This window comes from Heterocephalus glaber, unplaced genomic scaffold, assembly GCF_053883595.1.
Source record: "Heterocephalus glaber isolate CG9 unplaced genomic scaffold, H.glaber_assembly_v1.0 deba00001600, whole genome shotgun sequence".
Classification (NCBI taxonomy): domain Eukaryota; kingdom Metazoa; phylum Chordata; class Mammalia; order Rodentia; family Bathyergidae; genus Heterocephalus; species Heterocephalus glaber.
The window spans coordinates 11,916,112-11,936,247 of NW_028258372.1; the positions used below are offsets into that span (position 1 = coordinate 11,916,112).

Consider the following 20,136-nt stretch of genomic DNA (forward strand, 5'->3'; position numbering starts at 1 on the left):
TTCTAGTACCTGTCTGGGCTCCTTGGCTTGTGGCTCCCTCTTTATACCTTCCAAACACATCACCTCACTCTCTTCTCACATTATCATATCACCTTTTCTTTATCAAGTATCCCTCTATAACCCTCTATAAAGACACTGATTAACAGTTAGTGTTAACCAAGGTAAGACAGGGCAATTTCTCCACCTCTAAATCTTTAATTTAATCACATCTACAAAGTCTTTTTTGTCATATAATATTAAAAGTTTCTGGGCTGGGGATTTAGCTCAGTGGTTTTGCCACCTGCTGCGCAAGCACAAAGACCCGAGTTCGATCCCCGGTACCAAAAAAAAAAAGTTTCCAGTGATTGGAAGCTGAACCTTTACAGACATTATCTGGCCTACCACTGTCGGTACATAAAAATGCCATGAAATTCCAAACAGGAATACTTCAGAGACTGGATGAAATCATGCTAAAGCTCTGTTACCTTTAGCCCCTAAAAATCTCTTTAAGCTTCATTTGAACATCATAAAAGTACCTTCCTTTGTCAAATTCTGGCCCATTATTGAAGTAGTATTGATAATTATGGACTAGCTAACTGGTCTTATTGCTTCCAACTCTTCACAGCTTCAAATCTGTCTTTCATGTTGCCAGCATAATTAATTTCCTACACTGGAATCCAGAGTTTAGGCTCTGCTTCTTCTAGTTGGGTAACCTGAAGTCACTGGTGAATTCAAAATTTCAATACAAGACAGAATTTAGGGGATAAGTTTGTTGGAAAAGGAATGAAAGGGCTTTTCACAAAGCTGCATCCGCATAACAAGAACACTTTTCATTCAAAGCACATATTTAGGTGGATAAGCTGGCAGAGAAAGGAGCCTATTTGCAAGCATTCTCTAATTACCACCATACCTTACCATTCATGACCTCAGTTTTCTCATCTGTAAAATGGGAGTATCTTAGTATAGTCCTCAAAGAGCAACTGTGAGGATTATAGTACCATATATTATAGTATACAGTACAATGCATAATGTAGTATAGCATATGGTGTATATATAACGTATCCAAATATCTCAGCAAAGTCAAAGTACCTGTACACAGTGAAGCACTCAATAAATTTATTATTTTGTCACTACTCAAAACTCTGTAAACTATTCCATACTGCCAACTGAACAAAATATGGGGCCCTCTAAGATCAATATAGCCATGAACTATTTTTCCAGCTTTATCTCCTCCAGTATTCACTCAGAGATTCTATCCATAGTTTATCCCTACTCCCTAGGCCCCAGCCCCACCCATGTGAGCTCCCTTCTTCAGTTCCTTCAGGTCACTTCTCAGCCCTTGCCTTATCAAAAATGTCTCTCTTGGGCCGGGGATTTAGCTCAGTGGTTCTGCCACCTGCTTCGCAAGCACATGGACCCGAATTCGATTCCTGGCACCAAAAAGAAAAAAGAAAAAAAATGTTTCTCTTAATTTCACTCCAAAAAAAAGGGCTAGGGATTTATCTCAGTGGTTCTGGCGCCTGCCTCGCAAGCGCAAGGTCCCAAGTTCGATCCCCGGTACCAAAAAAACCAAAAAACAAAAAATAACACAGCTGAGCATGATGGTGTATGTCTATAAGCCCAGTGCTTTAGAAGGCTGAGCAGTTTTGAGCCCAGCCTGGGCAACTTAGCAAAACCCTGTTAGAACAAAGCAAGGAAGACAGAAAAGACAGAGACAGACAGACAGAGAGGGGGCGGGGGGGAGACCGCAAGCGCTGGGAATGTAGCTCAGTGTGACAGAACCACAAAAAAACAAAAACAAAAAACCATACTGATTCGCTTGCTGGCAACTTCTCAGTACCCTTACGATTCTATTTTTCTCCACTGTACTCCACAGATAATATAGATATAATTATATTCTGTACTAAGTCGCAAGCTCCATGAAGGTAAATATTCTGATTTTCTGCTTTGTTCTGAGATGTATATGTACTCTCCAGTCCTAGTACAGTATTTAGCCTGTAATAGGCACTCAATAAACATTCATGTATGAATGTTTACACAGAATGTCTTGGTAATTCTGAGATGCTCTCTGCACTGTCACCTACCAAAATTCTACTCATTCTTCAAGTCCAAATCAAATATACTTTCATGAAACTTGTTTTCCCAAGTAGAATTCATTGCTCTTTCAACAGTTACATGTTTTTTATTTTATTTAGATCTCATTTCACTCCTTTTATAATTTTATTATTACTTTGGCTTTTGCTTTTACCTATAGACTGTAAGCTCCTTAAAAGCAAAATCTGTACCCCTTCTTTCTGTCACATGTGATACCACCTCACCATCTTGTCTTTTTCCATATACCATGTCACCTTACTCCTCATTCACTACGTGGCAGCATCTCATCAACTCTGAGGAAATGTGAGTAAACTTTTTCCATGAGATTCTATTAATATGAGTACACTTTAATGATTGACTGTATTAGCTAACAAAATATTAATACATTCTTCATTTTAAAGAAAACTGGAGATGCTCAAAGCAAAAAAAGCAACAAAAAGTATCTGTAAGAAAGCTAAGGTGATTGGTTAGGTGACATCTGTGGCTTTTTATGATGTCACTATGACTGGTATGTTATAATAGCCATCACTGAACATGTTTCTGCTCTGTCTGTGACCAGTTTTTTAACTGCAGACTTGCTTCCCAACTGAGAAAGAAAGATGGCCAATGCAGTAGCATCCTTGACTTTCTCTCTGTTGTTTATCTTCCTCTTCAAGGGCAGCCTCTGCATCTGCGATGGGACAGCATGGACAAAAGTGGGGTGGGAAATCTTCCCGGAAGAAGTTCACCATCTCCAGGTTAAGACCTTCCGGCCTCAGTGTCCACCTCACCCTCTGACCAAGCTGTGCCGCAGCTTTGTTACCTGGGACATATTTCAGACTTGTCTACACTTCATTTTTACTTTAGCACAAGCTCTCTTTTTAATGATGTCTGTTTTATCTGTGCACTACCTGTGGATGAAATGGAAGAAGCACCAAAGAAAGGTGAATTCATGATTCAAAGTGTGATAGTTATAAAATTGAGAAGTGTTTGGAACATAAAATTATCCATTTCTTTTTTTTTTAAGAGGAGGGCATTCCTTTTTGCAGCCTCTCCTTGTATCTACCATGTGTTTGCACACACTAGTGCTCAACAAATCTGCAGTGAATTAAAAGGTCCTTAAAATTTTTAGTTCACATCAAAAAAAAAAAGCAGTGAACTGTAGTGCAGAATGTATAAGAAGTGAAGCCCTCTGTGCCCTTAGCTAAGTCATTCGCTCTTAGCTTCCTCATAAAATGAAGACTTGGAGGCCTGGGATTTAGCTCAGTGGTTCTGCCGCCTGCTTCACAATCACAAGGTCCAGAGTTCGATCCCTGGTATCAAAAAAAAGAATGAAGAATTGGGACAAGAGGTGGCTTAGATGCTTCTGGATTTATCTAAGAAAGCTAAGTACAAAAGTTGGCATGTACTTTTTAAATGGGCTGTACACTGATTTACAATGTTAGGTAATTTCCTGGGAAATAGAATTCTTAAACTAATTTGCCACTTTGCCAACAGATGGCACCACAGTTTGAGCCAGCCTTAAAAGCCCACTGACCAAAAAGAAAACAATCTTGACCTTCAAAACAATTTATATATCATAAATGTTTTCATATTTTTAAAATGACTATGATGTGGACATAAGGGGATCTGGGGATGGGGGAGAGGGGAGAGCCAGAGGGGAAGTGGAAGTAAAACTGATTAAAATGCAATATTATGTACCACAAACATACACGGTACCAATAAAAACCAAAAAATAAAATAATTGTGATTCACTTTATTCATTATAAGAAAAGTTTTTATAATATTCAGAATACTCTAACTATAGAAAGTACCAATTAAACATTTTTTGATGGTGACTAGAATCTTGTATGATATAGAAAAGTATTTATTCCGTACTTATATAGGTGACTTCTATAGTAACCTTTCTTTGTATAAAGAATTAATGTATGCATTTTAGTAAAATTTTTTACATGTTCAGAATATAAATTTAATGTGGACTAAAATAAGTTCTACCATTTGTTTTTCTCCTTTCCGCAGAAAAAACAAGATACTTTAGATAAAGTTGAAAATGATCTAAATACCTCATCCTTCTATGACATTCACCAAATGCTTTGCAAACTGCTGGCCATCTCATCAACAATGAAAGAGTACCTGAACCAGGTGCCCCAGTGCTCTTCCTCTAAGAAAATTAAGCATCACAAATTAAAGAAGAATAGTGAAGAACCACCACAAGGTAAAAGATTCTAAACATATGCATACAAAAATGTAGCTAAGTCAGATACAGAGATTACAAAAGAAATCTATTGAGAGGACTTTCTGAGGACAAAATGACTCTCTGGGGGGCCTTGATAATTCTTTTGCCATAATCTTTACCAAAATTTTTCACAAATGCATTTCTTTCCAACTAAAGAAAGAATTCATACTTACTACAGTGGCTCCCGGAATAAAATGAAAACAGCCTAGTCTGGCATTGAAGAGTATAGTCTAGCTGTAATTACAAAAGCAGCATTTCTCAAGTGCTGACCTCATGACAGGTATTGTGTTAGTGTTTGACAACACCTAATTTACTTTTCACCACAACCCTCAGTCATTATTGGCTCCCTCTTCCAGAAAGAAAGCCAATATATAGCAAATTTAAATATTTTCTCCAAAGTCATATAGGTTTCAAGTGAAGACACTACTATTCTAACTCAAGAAATCTCAAGAAGCCATGTACTTAATCATTTTTATTATTCCACTTATGCTGAACTATGACTTATTCCTCCAGTGAGGCAATCTTGTCACTGTCCCTACCATGCTACTTTCATTCCCAACTCTAAGATTGTGCTTATATCCTTTTCTCTTCCATTGCATATTCAAGTCCCATCCATTCTCCAAGCTCCAGCTCAACCCCAACACGCTGACTTCACATTCTCTGACAACCCCATAGCATGGACTGCCTATCTGCCAATGTTCACCCTTAATCACAATCTTTCTGATAATGTTATATACCTGTTAAGTGTGTTTATAGATTATCATCACCCAAGAATGTCCAGAAGCCAAGAACAACCAATTGTACCTACAACAATAATGACATATTCAAAAATAGGCATTCAATAAATGCTTGCTAAAGGCATGAATTCAGATAACAATACAGAATGAATGCAGTGAACTTTATAAGTATTAGTTTTTAAGCTGATGTTTGCATACATACAAAGTTACACAGGTTTACATTCCTGAAATCTCCTTAAGCTATGCTTTACAGGGTTGCAGGCATTAGCAAAATATTAGCAACACTCAAAGTAACATATACTTTTTTTGAACTTTATATTAAAGTATAATATACATCTAGAAAGGTGAAAACGTTGTAAGTGTACAGCTCAAAGAATTTTCATAAATGAATGTGTCTATGTAGCCAACAACTAAATTAAGAAAATGATGTTACATCCCAGAAATCCTCCCATGCCACAAAGGTACTTATTTTCTGATTATTAACACTACAGATTAACTTTATCTAAACAAATATTTTTTAAATCACTATTTTTTTTATTAAATTCTTTTATTGGTACATTGTAGGTATACAACACAATTACATTTCTCATTGGGAACTGTACCTTTACATAATGCTTCTTGGTTCTTATTTTCTCCCTTAAATCACTATTATAATGTTCCCTATCTGTAGAATCAAATGTGCTACTGAAATATCTTTAAGTATTTAAGAAATGCTCCACTTTGCCTGGGCTGCTCAGAAAACAGCCTTGGACATATGTTATACATGTAGCCTTATAGAAAATTATTGATTAAGTTGTTAGAAATTAGTAAATCAATAAGCTTCCAATATACACAGTTCCTATTAAGCACAACGTTTTAGGCCAATAGCAAAACATCTGGGGGAAAGGCAAATTTTATTATTGCTAATAGTGACTGTGGTTTTATCTACAAATAAAACATCTAGCTGGAAGCTGGAAATGTTTATCATCACTTGCCATCAACACCAATCAGTTTGTTAATACCATGTGAGCTTCCTTACCTGCCCAGTCCAGAAATTCAACACACTCCGTCTGGGAGTACCGAGCAGCAACATCTCGAGCTTTCTCTTCCCGGAAGTTCAAAGCTTCTATATCAACATCCAGCTCCACTAGTGCTTTCAAAGTTTCCAAACGACCCCAGGCTGCAGCGCAGTGTAAGAGTGTGTACCCTAACAAATAAAGGAAGATGGTCTGGTCAAATAGACTAGGGGTGATCCCCAACTTAGCATGGTTCAACATGATTTTTCAACTTTATAATTGTGCAACTGACAGGCATTAAGTCGAAACCATACTTGGAGTTTTGATCCTCAGCCTTTTCCAAGGCAAGCAATATGTGGTAAGTCTGGGCAGCAACAGGGAACCACAGCTTCCAGTGAGCCACACAATCACAAAGATAAACAATGGATACTCTCCAGTGTATGCTGTTGCTAAACTATGAATAGATTGGATATATTAGATGCATTTTCCACTTCTGGTATTTTATGAATCTATTTATGACCTCATCATAATTCAAGGCAAATCTTTACATTATTCTAGGCTATTTTATGCAGTAGATTATAATCACAATCAAATATTAAACAGTTACTATGGGCCAGCCACTAAGTGTGTCATATATAGCAAACTCATTTAGCTTTATAAACTGTATGGTATTAGAATTGTTATAATTCTCATTTTACAGGTAAGAAAACTAAAGTCCATCAGTTTTTAAAAACTCTCCCAAGAAACCCAGCCAATAATGATGGACACAAGATACCAACACAGGAAGCCTGAAGCCTGAGCCCTTTCCCAACATCAGCTGAGGGAGATGGCATGCTCCCCAGCAGTCGTCTATTTTGGACCAACTGAACCTATGATTTTAAGGAATTTTCATAGAACTCTCAAACTAGATTAATAGTAATACAACCATGAAAATTAACTACAACTGCGAATGCTTTGGTTTGAAAATTAATCATTTTAATTAAAGCTGAAATTAAGACGTACTAAATTAAAAACTAATTTCTTATACTTACTGAGGGGACTACCTTGGGGTAGAATTGTAAAGGTGAAAAATAAAGGATGCAGCTTTAAAATCGTTTCGTACTGATTCTGTAAAAGTTGAATCAAAGACCACTGTATTAACTTACTGTTTTGAGAGACCCCAGTTAAACTGGGATTCAAGACATCTAGCAACCCTACTCTAACAGGAAATGAAGAGGAGGTGGATGTAGGGGTTTACAGTGCACCTTTCACAGGATACTCTTTCACCTGGCGGGAGACCTGCCAGTGCCTTGTTGTGTGATCTGCAACTAGAAGTTCTCTCACACAGGAAGCCTGCAGGGTGGCGATGTCCTTGTGGCTCCTGTCTGATCCATGTCCAGTTTATGACTACCTGACCATCACCAGACAAAAGAGCCTGACGATGAGCACTGCTGCAGGGAAAACTCAGCCTTGAGTGGCCCCTAATTCTCCAAGTGGAAGGTGCAAATTCAATACACCACCACATTAGGAAACAAGTTCAAAGGTTTTCTGTTTTTGTTTTTGGTACCAGGGATCGAACTCCGGTCCTTGCGCTTGAGCAGCAGGCGACAAAACCACTGAGCTAAATCCCCAGCCAAGTTCAAAGGCTTTTATTTAGAGATCCTGAGGGTGTAATGAGTCAGGAGGGGCCCCCTCTTTCCCAAGTCATGCAAGGCAGGAGTAAAAAGGTAGAAAAAAGAAAAGTGTGACAACTAGCAGTATATATAAGAGAATATATATAGAATATATATATTCTATATATATATGAATAGGATGTGAATAACTTTAAATCTGTGGGCAAATGCCTCAACAGTCTGTTTTAAAAAGGAAGCAGTGGAAAAGTGAGGAGTCCAGTGTTCTAGGCAGAAGAGCTGCCTCCAAGATTTTATCTCTGGCCACCAGCTGGCCCCCTTCTGGTACAATGTAGATCTGGTGTCAAGGGTGACTAAGCTTTGTTTCTGGTGTGAGAAAATTAAACATATTCAAAATGGATGCTGGTACAAAATAAAATTATAACAATGCACCATACTTTCCCATGCGGATACATTTATGACTCACTTAACTGGCCAAAGCATGTACTAAGTACTACCACAAGAAAACGTGACCAAAACAATGAATTAGTAAGATGATCTACAGAGCACAAGACACCTTGTGTGCACTTCATTTAATCTTTCCAATAACCCGAAGAGATAGATATCATTACCTCCACCAGAGTATACAATGGAAAGTGCTGGTCACAGAGGCTGTACCTAGTGGGGGTTGGTTGGGTCAGTGAGGGTGTGGCCATCAAAAGGAAGTAGGATCCTTCTCTCAGGACCATGAGTTACTTCTTGTGAGAGGACTGTTACAAAAAGAGCAAGCCTGGCCCCTTAACCTGCCTTTCTGTCTGACCATGTGATCTCTTCTTCTTGCACATGCCCCTACCATGTGCCATCCAGTAAGAGGTCCTCACCAGAGCCCAGGTGGGCCAAAACCGGCACCATGCCTTTGGGTCTCTGGAACTGGAGTTGCAAGTGTCAGGTTTTCTGTCCCAGTGACAGGAAAGCTAACTAGTACATCCCTCCAAAAAAAGTCCAGGGCCAGGGATTAAGCTCAGCGACACTGCACCTGCCTCACAAGTGCAAGGTCCTGAGTTTGATCCCTGGTACCAAAAAGAGAAAAAAGTCCACAACTTATTCTTTAAACAACTATACTTTTACTAGAGGGACTGAGAAAGTACACTAGAAAAGAGCAAGCAAGTGGCAACATCCATGCAGAGTGCAAAAACCAAGATAGAGCCGTAGAGAGCAAAGCACCCTGCATCTTCAAAACTGTCTCTTGCCTGGATCATCTTGGAGTCATGATGGACTTCTGATAGCGAAAGGTAAGCAGTAGTCCCCACTGCTGCTGCAGACTATACAGGAGACTCTCCAGCCATCACACTCCCCAAACTGAGTTTGGAGAGTTGCCCAAAATTTACAAAGCGGTACTGCAGGAGCCCACATGGTAAACCCTCCATGGCCTAAGCTTCTACACTTTGGCACCGTCTTGAAACTGGGGCTACTGTTACAGTACCTCCTGCCTAGAGGCTGGTATCCACACCATATCTCTATCCTGAGATTCCAGTGTTATTCCACTGTGTTCACACACAGGTGGCCACAGCAGCAGGACTTTTGCTACTCAGAGCAAGAGAACCCTGGAAAACCAAGACCCAGGCTTCCAAATTCATATGACAACCCCCGACTCACATACCAGGAAACAGGCGGGCTTGAGGAAGTTGACACATGGCTAGTGGTCTGCATGGTTGCAGCACAGAACTCAGGGCTCTGTTTGCTTTCCCCACCTAGCAACAAGTTCAGGGACACGCTTCTGCGTGAGCATTTGCCATGTCTCTAGGTACATGCACATGGAGGCTCAGGAACAAGTGCACCTCACCCGCCCACAGGCTCCAACCTGGCTGGAGAGAGCGGGCTGAGAGTACACAGAATACAGCCATTAAAGGCCATGGAGTGAATACAGCCCTGAGCCAGGCAACATAGCACGGACAGGGCCCGCCCAGCTGGAAAGGGAGAGCAGGACTCAGTGTTCACACACAACAGCCTGTTAAGTGGGTGTGGAAACACAACAGGTCCCAGCTGCAATCCACTTTCCCTCCCTCATATCTGACAGATTATAATACTACACGTTGTGAAAAGAAACTGTATCCATTTTGTCCCTTGAAGTGGATAAATTTTTTTGACTCACTTCTCTTTTTATTTGTTTTTTTGGGGGGGTGGTTTGTGGTGTTCTTTCGATTTTTTTCTTGTAATTTCCTTTTTTTAAATTTTTTGTTACATCTAATAGTTTGTTTTACCTAATTCTATTTACTTTCCTTCATTCTTTAACTGGATTTTTATCTCACTTTTCTCTCCTCCTCATTTTACTTTCCTTTTTTTAATTTTAATTTTTCTTCAATTCTCCCTTTCCCCCACCTCCATTTTTATTATAATTACTATTAAACTTTATTAATTTTGGCCTTTTAGTTTATCTCTATTATTGCTGATTTCTTTTCTATTGTTAATGGTGATATTATTAATGGTGATTATAATGTTGACATAATGGTTACTGTATGTCAATTATTTTAATTGGTTTTTACTGTATGTTGATATCTGGTTTGTCTTTTTGCCATTACCATTACTTCAGTTTGTCTCCTCCCTGAGTGGTGGTGGGTATCTAGCCCTCAAAAAAAGACTGGATACTGGGCCGGGGATTTGGCTCAGTGGTGCTGCCACCTGCCTTGTAAGCACAAGGTACCGAGTTCAAACCCCGGTACCAAAAAAAAAAAAAAAAAAGATTGGATACTAAGACCCTCAAATAAAAATGAAAAAGATATCCATCCTAGTGGATGCACAAAGCTCTACAGAGAATCACAAGAAGAATGAAAAACAAGGTAATATGACTTTTCACCAGTAACTGATACAAGATATTGAAGTTGATGAAATGCCAACCAATTCAAAAGACTAATTGATAAAAGCATTAATGATTTCAAGGAGGACACAAATAAACAGCTTAATTAATTAAGGAAGAAAATGTAGGGTATTAAGGAAGAATACAACAAAGAGATAAAGATTCTGAAGAAAAGCCAATCAGAAATTCTGGAAATAAATAAATCAAATCAAAAACTTAGTGAAAACCAATAAACAGGACCAAGCAGAAGACAGAATTTCAGGGCTTGAAGGCTGAGGAATTATTACACACAGATACTAATAAAGAAAAAAAAGCAAAGTATGAACAAAACTTGCAGGAATTCTAGGACATAGTTAAAAGACCAAACTTTTTTTTTTTTTTTTTTTTGAGGCAGGGTCTCACTATGTAGCCCAGGCTGGCCTTGAACTCATAGCAATCCTCCTGTCTCAGCCTCCCGAGTGCTGGGTAAAAGATCAAACTTAACAAATTTTCTATGTAGAAGAGGGTAATGTAATAGAAAATGTATTTAATGAAATGATTACAAAGAACTTTCCAAAGCTTTGGAAAGATATAGACATCCAGATTCAGGAGGCACTTAGAACCCCAAATAAGCATGACCAGAAAAGAAACTTGCTATGGCACATTTTAGTTAAAACGGCAAGTGTACAGAACAAAACAAATACTAGCAAGTTTATGGGGAAAAGGAAGCCTTCTACACTGTTGGTGGGAATGTAAACTAGTACAACTTCTATGGAAATTAGTGTGGAGATACCTCAAAAGAAAAAAAAACCAAAAATAAGAATTCTATTTGACTCAGTTATACCTCTTCTAGGTATCTTCCAAAAGAGTTAAAGATATATATTACAGTGATACACACATATTCATGTTTATAACAGCACAACTCATAATAGCTAAATTTTGGAACCAGCCTATCAGCCCACCAACAAATCAATAGATTTAAAAAATACACAAAATATACACAATGGAGTGCTATTTGCCCATAAAGATAAATTTGAGTCATTTGTAAGACCATAATGCTGTTAATTAATGATACTGAGGGCATGTTTCTTATATTATTACAAATGCATTAAACTAACTTTTGGGGAGGATTGAACCCAGGGTTTTTACACTAAGCTACATCTCCAGCCCCTTCTTATTTTTTATTTTGCAACAGGCTCTCATTAAAGTTACTCAGTTGCCCAGGCTCCCAGAGAGCTGCAATTACACATCTGGCTTTAAACTAGGGTTTTAATTTTAGTTGTATTCTGTAAGTGATCCTGTTGACACTTAAACATTCATAATTTCCATTGTCTCTCCTGTGACAAACACATGATTTAAAGTGTGTATTTAGGGCCGGGGATTTAGCTCAGTGCTTTCGCCACCTGCCTCGCAAGCACAAGGTCCAGAGTTCTATCCCTGGTACCAAAAAAAAAAAAAAAAAAAAGCAAAAAGATAAAGTGTGTATTTAGCTGGGCATGGTGGTACACACCTTAATCTCCAAACTCAAACACTGAGGCAAGAGGACTGCAAGTCTGGAGGCCAGCCTGAGCTACATAGCAAGACCTTGTCTCAAATAAATAAATAAATTTAAAGTATGTATTTGTTTCCAAAATTAGAGAGTATTTTCAGTCATCCTTTTTTTACCTTTTCCTAATTTTATTTTGTGGTGGTCAGAGACAAAGACTGCATGCTACAAATTACTTGATATTTGTTGAGCTTTCCTTTACGGCTCAACATATGACCAAATTGTTAAAATGCTCCATATGACTGTGAAGAGAATTTATAGTTTTTATTTGCTGGAGATGACTGTTTTACTTTGTACCAGGACGATGTACCATATCTGCATGAAAAAAAACTAATTATTGAATTAAATAATAACTGCTAAAAACTAATAAATCTTCAAATGAAAGAAATCAATATTATTTTGTATATTTACTATATACCTATTTTCTATGTGCCAAGCACTGTGATATTTCTCTTCTTTAACCTTCCTGACACTCTATAAGGAAAATAAAAATATCATCTTCATTTTGCAAATCAAGAAACAAAGATGTTTTAAAAGGTTGGAAACAAGGTGTGGTGGTGCATGCCTGTGATCCCAGCACTCAGGAGGCTGAGACAGGAAGGTCACCATGAGTTCAAGACCAGCCTGGGCTACCTAGTGAGTTCAAGACTAGCATAACCATATAGCAAGAATGTCTCCAAAAAAAAAAAACCAGATTAGGTAACTTGCCAAATCACACAGTTAATTAACAGTAAAGTCTGTGTTCTTAAATACTATGCTATACAATAACAACATTGATATATTTATATGTATATATCATGCATACCTTCACTCAGACATATATAAAGTATAAGACAGGCACATCCCAATTATCCAACCATAATGACAGTACATGGTATCATTAGATAGTGATTGATAATACTGATGAGAGATGAAAGACAAAATACCTCTGGCAGTTTTTTCATTCAGATTCACACCATATTTTGCCAAAGCTCTAATTACATCACTCTGCCCGGCCATGCAAGCTGCATACAACAAATTTCTCCCAACAATATCCTCTTCCAAGAGTAGCTGCATGGCATCCTTGTGATGAGGATTTTCAGGATCCTCAAAAATCTTCTGCAAACCTTCTACATCCCCTGTGAGAGCAGGTTTTGTAAGGGGGTTCTTGATGCCTGTTTCTTCTGGTTCTTGGGATTCTTCTTCTTCCTGTGAGAAAAATAGTGATTTTTCTGAACTCTCTGACTCTAGCTGTGCTTCTGGCTCCATTAATTCCACAAATACCTAAGACCAAAAAGAAAAGTTATAGAAATCTACTCAAACATATCCGTATGTATTTATTTATTTTATCAGACCACTGACAATATAGATGGGATGAAAATCTTTAACTACTTGAAAATCATAATGAAATAAGATACTTCAGCCAATAAAATTTACTGTGCGTAAGTTGCCTAAGTATATACTGAAATGCTAAATGCTTGATATAGACAGTAAATTCAACAGGAACAGAAGAAAAAGGTGAAAGTGAGCTAAATTCATTAGGAAAAGATTGAAAAAGAATGTTTAAGAGACTACCTGCCTAAACAAGGCTCCTTCTTAGAGAGGAGAAATACAAATGGGCCACTGGAGCCAAATTATGAAGACTTTTAAAAAATCAGGCACTGATATTTAGACAGAATCTGTTCTGTCAGTAATACTGAAAGCTTACTGAGCATTGTGTAGCTATTTATGTAAACCACAAAAGTGACAATCAAATTTACCTCCCGCCCTCAACAACTTACTATTTCAGGAAAGAAAATATGACAGGCATAAAAATGTATGGTGTAAGGAAGGTGACAAATGGTAGGTACCATGACCGATGAAATGCTATGGGAGTTTAGAAGAGACAAAAATCAACTCCAGCAGAATTAATCAAGTGACACTTAATAGCGCTCCCTTTCGCAGGATATGTCTCAAATTGGGAATGATTAATAGAAAAATACCATGGTCTCCTCATATATACAAGAATGTTGTGGTATCACTGTCCACAACAGCAAAACATCTTAAGGGGAAAACCAATGCCCAAGAAAAGGACCATAAACTGATATATTCATACAAAATGGTGGATAGCAGTTGAGATGAAGTGACATATCACGTGGTAAGAAAAGAAATGGGATAAGAGTGAAAAGAGAATTGTAATAGTCATTTTAAATTGGTAGAATGAGGGCCCGGGGATTTAGCTCAGTGGTGCCACCACCTGCCTCACAAGTACAAGGTCCTAAATTTGATCCCCAGTACGAAAAAAAAAGTCCACTTAAATTGGTAGAATGTTAGAATCTTCTCTAGCTACTGCACCCCTACATTAACATCTTTCTTCTACAAATATATATGTTATAAGATATTGACATTAGGAACTTTTTATTATAGATAATAGAAAAGCCAAATAAGATTGACTTGTATGTAGGGTTTTTTCCTCACATAACAAGAAATTTAAATATAAGAATTGTTCACCAGCTCAAAAATTTAGATCCAAGCTATTGTTATCATTCTATCCCATCATACTCTCCACAACACTGGGACCAAATATTATCTCTGAGGTTGTTGAATCCAATTCCTTCATCTTACAGAAGAAATATAGTGGAAACTTAAAATCTTTTTTTGGTGTTTGGCACATAACTCTCCACCCTCTTATACACACTCACACTTCTATGCATGCCTGTGCCTTCCTTAAAGCATTGTTAATTCTTTTTTAGAGAATTCCTCTCAAGGAAGATAAAATTAACTTCCCACTACAGAAGACAAAGAGGCAAGGTCCTCCTTCTCTATACCTCAGCACAAGCCTGGGGACAGGCACGCGACTGGGTTCAGCCAAACAATCTTTCAGTACCAGGGAACAAGGGATACAAGGCCAGGAAGGTCACTCATCACAGATGTTACGGTAGCGTGCTGCTCCAACTTCCTGCCATGAGAACATGCTACGGCTCTTGTGGTCTGTCCCTCCAGAGCTCCCTTGGTTCCTGTTCATTTCCAGCCTCCCAGTGATTACATGGCCCCGTTACAGAGCTCAGATGCAGAATAATAGTTGTCTTCCCCAAGGTCTAATCTCCTCTTCTTTGGGGATAAAACTCCACATTCTTTTCTTTTAACCAGGTTTTTTAAACCAATCTTTGCAATGGAATAGACTATTTCTTAGTCTTTCTTGAAACTTAATGCGGCCATAAGTGCAAGAAGTAAATAATAAGACACAGATAGATAGATATCTTTACTATATACAGTATAATCTACTGATTCTATTTTTTAAAGCCAAGTGCCACCTACCAAATCAATTTTATGACCCATTAAATGGGTTGCAACACACAACATGAAAATAAAAACATTAATTTTGAGAATTTACCATGGAGACCATACAGGAACTCAATGAGAAGGCCTCTAAGGGCACTGTGTTTATGTCTAATAGCTTTGGTGACTTTTGTCCCAATATAGCCAAGACAGTTTCAGTTACATCTGCTCCACTGGTATAATTCTTTTTTTTTTTTATTAGAACCTTTTATTCACCCAAAGCATTTACTACTTGGGAATACAAAAAGATTGTCAAGATGAGCCCGGTATTGGACAGAACACTAAACACAGATACAAAAATATGGTAAATATAACCTAAGAAGGTAGCAACAGGGTATGTTACACATAGAATATAAACAAAACAGACTTGAGGCATGTTATAGTGAGGATTCTGTTTGAATGACAAAGGCTAAGGCTGTTTATAATTCCCTTATTAGTCCCCTTAAAAAGGGTCTAGGGAAACTAGCCTGTGCCTCATTCCAAACCCACCATTTTTCCCTCTTCTGACCAGGTGAGGATAGTGCGTGTAGTGTACCTCTGATGGAGAGCAACAAAGCATCATCTCTGAAGCGGGGGACTAGAACTTCACCAGACACCAAAGCTGCCAGCACTTTGTTCTAGAATTTCCTAGCCTCCAGAATGCAAACATTTAACCTTCTATTGTTGGAGAGATTAAATAAAAGGGGGTGGGTTGTGGTATTGTGTTGCAAACATGCACCACCTTCCCACGAGGACTGTGATCATTAGGTAAAAAAATATGGAACGCTTCACGAATCTGCGTGTCATCCTTGTGCAGGGGCCATGCTAATCTTCTCTGTATCGTTCCAATTTTAGTATATGTGCTGCCAAAGCAAGCACTCCACTGGTATAATTCTTAATAGCATCTACTTTTCATTCTCAAAAGTGTCCATTAGTACTAGACATTTGGTCACACTATTAATAGCAGTTGTGATCTTCTGGAACATTTCTGCTAAGGCCATTCATCCAAACATTGAGAACAAAGGCAGGCTATGTTTGAAATGCCTTTCCTCACTGAACCTGCAGGGGCCCAGGCATGAGACCTTAAAGATGCTGAGAAACTCCTATTTGTGTTTCAGAAGTATTGCTGCTACTGGGCTTAGAATAGCTTTTTATCTCTTTCATTCCAGGTTCCCAAATCCTATTTAGGCCAACCTATAAAACCACCTTTTTCTTAAAACTCCCCTTAACTCCTCTCTTGAAATCACCTTGTTCCTCTAAACTCCAAAAGCCATGATATATAGTTTGTAGCATACAACTTGTCAAACATGGTATTATTTTATTTTTATTATCATTATTAATACATATAATTGTACAAGCCAATGGGATTACTCATGATATTTCCTGTGGATGGACATGGTATATCATGTCCATCCACCTTTCTACTCTCAGCCAGGTGTATTATATTATTTTCTAATTATCTGAAGTTTGTAAGACATCTACCCAGATTGCTGGGGCAAGGGACAAGCTTTATGTTTCTTTTGAGCCACTTTCAGACCTATCACAATTTTGTAATTTATCCTGCTTTTGAAAACAGTTTCAAGAGATGCCCAGGATCTCTTTGTTTGGTACCAGGGATCGAACTCACGACCCTGCTCTTCAAGGCAGGCGGTGCAGTGCCACTGAGCTAAATCCCTGGCCCGAAAGTCAGCATTTTCATTGAAAAGAAAGTTTTGTGCTAATATCTGTCTTTTCTTTGTAAGAATCTTTTTTGTCCATATCTTGTACTCTGAGTAACGACTTTGAAGATAATGATACAAAGTATATTAATTATTGTTATTCTTATTTTGTTATGAAATTTTGTTTTATTTTTACATAAAGTAAAAAAGAAAATATTTAGCACAAAACATACTAACATATGAAAAATGGGCATAACTAAATGAACCATTATTTTACCGACTGCTGTACTCCTTTACAAAATCTACCTCATTTCCCACCATTTTAAATGTTACAAAATCAGGCATGAGTAAAAGATATATTCAAAGTATAAGATAAATGGCAACCTATTCGGGATCCCTCCTATCTCTCAGGAGCTATTCGTATTCTCCATTCTTATTATTATTCCTAATCTCAATAAATTTTCCTACTCTTAAAAAAAAAGTATAAGATAAGCCAGGCATGGTGGTACGCACCCATAGTTCCAGCTGCTGAGGAGGCTGAGACAGGAGGATCACCTGAGTCCAGGAGTTCAGAGCCAACCTGGGCAACATAGTGAGACCAAGTCTCTTTAAAAAATCAAGTTAAAAAAAAAAAAAAAAGTTTAACACAGGTCAATAGGTTTTAATGTTTCACAGTATGAAAAAGTTTATCGATGTGGCTTCAGGTTCCGCATTGCAATTAACTTTAATAAACAAGTTTTGTCAAGTTTTCAAGTTTTGGAGCAGTCACCAAAAAAATGTTCAACTATCAAAAAATGCTATTAAAATACTCCCTTTCTCAATTATAGATATTATATATTATATTATAATTTTATATATTTATTATATTAGGTATATTTTTAACTCAAAGAACATATTGCAACAAACTGACTGCAGAAGCAAACATGTGAATTTATCTCTTTTAAGTCAGAAATTAACGACATTTGGAAAAATGTAAAACAATGCCATTTTCTAATTTTTTTGCTTGAGAAAAATTATGTCATGAGAAATAATGTAATTCGTGTTAACAGGTGTTTATTTTTGTTATTTTTAAAGGAATATTAAACATTTTTAGATTGCTAGTTTAATTCCTAATTCTGTCTAATACTAAAGCTCCTTGAGATCACTAATACTTGAGAGCGTAACGGAGTCCTAAGGCCCCTGCTTTAGGACGCACTCGAGACCGAGATCAGCAGTCTTGCCTTCGGTTAAGAGCTGTAGCAGGGCCAGGAGGCTCTGTAGGAGGGAAGACTGTTGTGGCAAACACTCCAGCCAGGCCTGAAGGGAAGTCACAGCAGGAGCCAGTGCAACTGAGTGGGCCAGGAAGGCTCACTGGGTCCTGAACAAACTTGTTCAAAGGCACATGAGCCACAGGTCATAACCACAAATGCTGTACGGCCAAGGGGCACCCACTGGTACCAGGAATGTTGCCCCAGAGCACAGATGGCAAAGAGAACCAAACATTGCCCCATAATTGATTTCATGAGCCGTCCACATCCATCCATATACCCAGGGCACCATCTCAAGGAGGGAGTCAGAGAAGTTAGCTAAGAACCGCAGCATCTTTATATGAGAGAAATCAAACACTAGCTGAAGAAATAAGCTACTTATTAATGTGTTAATTTAGTAGTCATTAAATTAATTTTCTCTGCCCAGACAAATAATATCACGAAATAAAATTGTAACCCTGCTAATACGACACAAGTTTCACGGAGAACATGAGGATGGGAAGGAGAGAGGGAAGGCTGGAGCTATGAAGGGAGCATGGTATAGTTTTAATCCTGTCTCATTATTTATTATATGACTTTTCTGAAATGAGGACACAACCTGTCCTGCCTTACTAAGTGACTGTGGGAAAACAAGTCTAGAGCCTTTTAACTATCCAGTGTGAACACTTCTGAAGCTGCTGGGGCAAAAGTAATAAAAGAATCATATAGGTCAAGGTCCCTGTCCCAAAGGCCTACTGGAAAAGACACTGTAAATCAGCAATAACAAGTGAGATATGGGATATATGATGGTAAGCAATGTTTTGAGAGTAAAGACATCTACATCAGACTCAAGGTGGGGAGGTCCCACAACGGCTTCCCAGGAGAGGTGACACTTTTGATATCCAAGAGTGGAAGGAGTCTGTTTATTGTGGTACTAAGAAGGCACTGAGCTACAGCCCCAGCCCCCAGCCCCTTTTTGACAGGGTCTTGCTAAATTGCTAAATTGCCCAGGCTGGATTTGAACTCGGATCCTCCTGCCTCAGCCTCCCAGGCAAAGTGGAAGTCATCTAAAAAGGACAATCCAAGCAACGAGAAGCGCATAAACAACGGGCAAGAAGGCGGATTGAGGAAGCAGATCCTGAAGGGTCTTTTAAATCAATTCTTGTTTTTTTATTTGTTTTGTTTTGTTTTTTTCTTTTGGTACGAGCGATCGAACTCGGGTCCTTGCGCTTGCGCAGCAGGCCGCGAAACCACTGAGCTAAATCCCAGGTCCTATGCTTTTTTTTTCAAATGTGGTCTCTTAAGGATGTTAGGTTCCAGCCCCAGGAGACTCTTCACCTCCCATCCCTGCAGCTCTGGGCGCCCAGCTTGCACAAAGGGAAGGCCTGTGGAGCAGGACACAGTGAGAGTCCTGCTGCGCGAAAGCGGAGGTCTCGCAGCGAGGGCGTTGACCACTCCTGGGCTCGGGAGTTTAGGGTCCCTCGAGGCCGCCCGCGGGGTACAGACGGTGTGCAAAGCTCTCGTCGGACCCAGAAGCTAAGGACACCGCGGTTGAAACCCATGCCCTCCGAATCCTGCCCAAGCAGCCCGGAGAGCAGATGCCCGTCTGCCCGGTCCCAACCCGCCCAGCGCCCACCCCGGGCCTCGGCCCCACGACCCAGACTCACCGCTCGCTGGGACCCGCTTCCGCGGTTACCATGGTGACCCCGGAGCGGCGGCCCCGCCCCCGGCGCAGAGGTTCCGGCTGCGCGCGAAGGTCAAGGCTGCCGAGAGGCGGTGCGCAGCAGCTGAAAACCGAGAGGAATTCATCAAAATGATTGAAATCAGTGTGTTCGGATGGTGACATGAGGGTTTTTTCTTCATTTTGTAAATTTGCCGTAATATACTTACTTTACAATTTTTAAAAGTGTAAAAATAAGGTATCCACGTTGCTTGGCGGCACGTTAGTCTTATCTTTGGCCTTTAAATGGAAGCATTTTCTGGAATAT

At 38.9% G+C, this 20,136-nt stretch overlaps 2 protein-coding genes and 1 non-coding gene across 7 annotated transcripts in view; 1 reads left to right on the forward strand and 2 right to left on the reverse strand.

Moving 5' to 3' along the window:
* The window catches only part of Ankrd45 (ankyrin repeat domain 45), a 35,681-nt gene extending 15,749 nt beyond the window's left edge, over positions 1 to 19,932 (reverse strand). For 2 of the 4 annotated variants that reach the window (XR_015444521.1, XM_087194331.1), the window contains exons 1-4: positions 19,816 to 19,915; positions 17,436 to 17,502; positions 12,915 to 13,251; positions 6,044 to 6,211 (exon numbers count right to left, since the gene is read on the reverse strand). Coding sequence is in view for 3 of the 4 variants with exons in the window: in XM_087194331.1 (XP_087050457.1) it covers positions 6,044 to 6,211; positions 12,915 to 13,251; positions 17,436 to 17,502; positions 19,816 to 19,847 (604 nt within the window). In the remaining variant the exon portion in view is untranslated. Of the gene's footprint in view, positions 1 to 6,043; positions 6,212 to 12,914; positions 13,252 to 17,435; positions 17,503 to 19,815 lie in introns of all 4 variants that reach the window. The other 2 variants (XM_087194330.1, XM_004853419.4) reach the window with 2 other exon arrangements.
* On the forward strand, positions 2,594 to 7,105 carry Tex50 (testis expressed 50). 2 transcript variants are annotated; one of them, XM_004853418.3, is made up of 3 exons: positions 2,600 to 2,996; positions 4,072 to 4,267; positions 6,721 to 7,105. In XM_004853418.3, the coding sequence occupies exons 1-3, from the start codon at positions 2,673 to 2,675 to the stop codon at positions 6,810 to 6,812; spliced, it is 612 nt and encodes a 203-aa protein (XP_004853475.1). In that variant the 5' UTR covers positions 2,600 to 2,672; the 3' UTR covers positions 6,813 to 7,105. The 2 variants fall into 2 exon arrangements, with proteins under 2 accessions (XP_087050458.1, XP_004853475.1); XM_087194332.1 differs by lacking the exon at positions 6,721 to 7,105 and having other exon boundaries at positions 2,594 to 2,996; positions 4,072 to 4,281.
* On the reverse strand, positions 16,037 to 16,143 carry LOC147823091 (U6 spliceosomal RNA). Its single transcript, XR_015444599.1, has one exon. It is a non-coding gene; the product is annotated as a U6 spliceosomal RNA (small nuclear RNA).
* Positions 19,933 to 20,136: the final 204 nt, after the last annotated feature.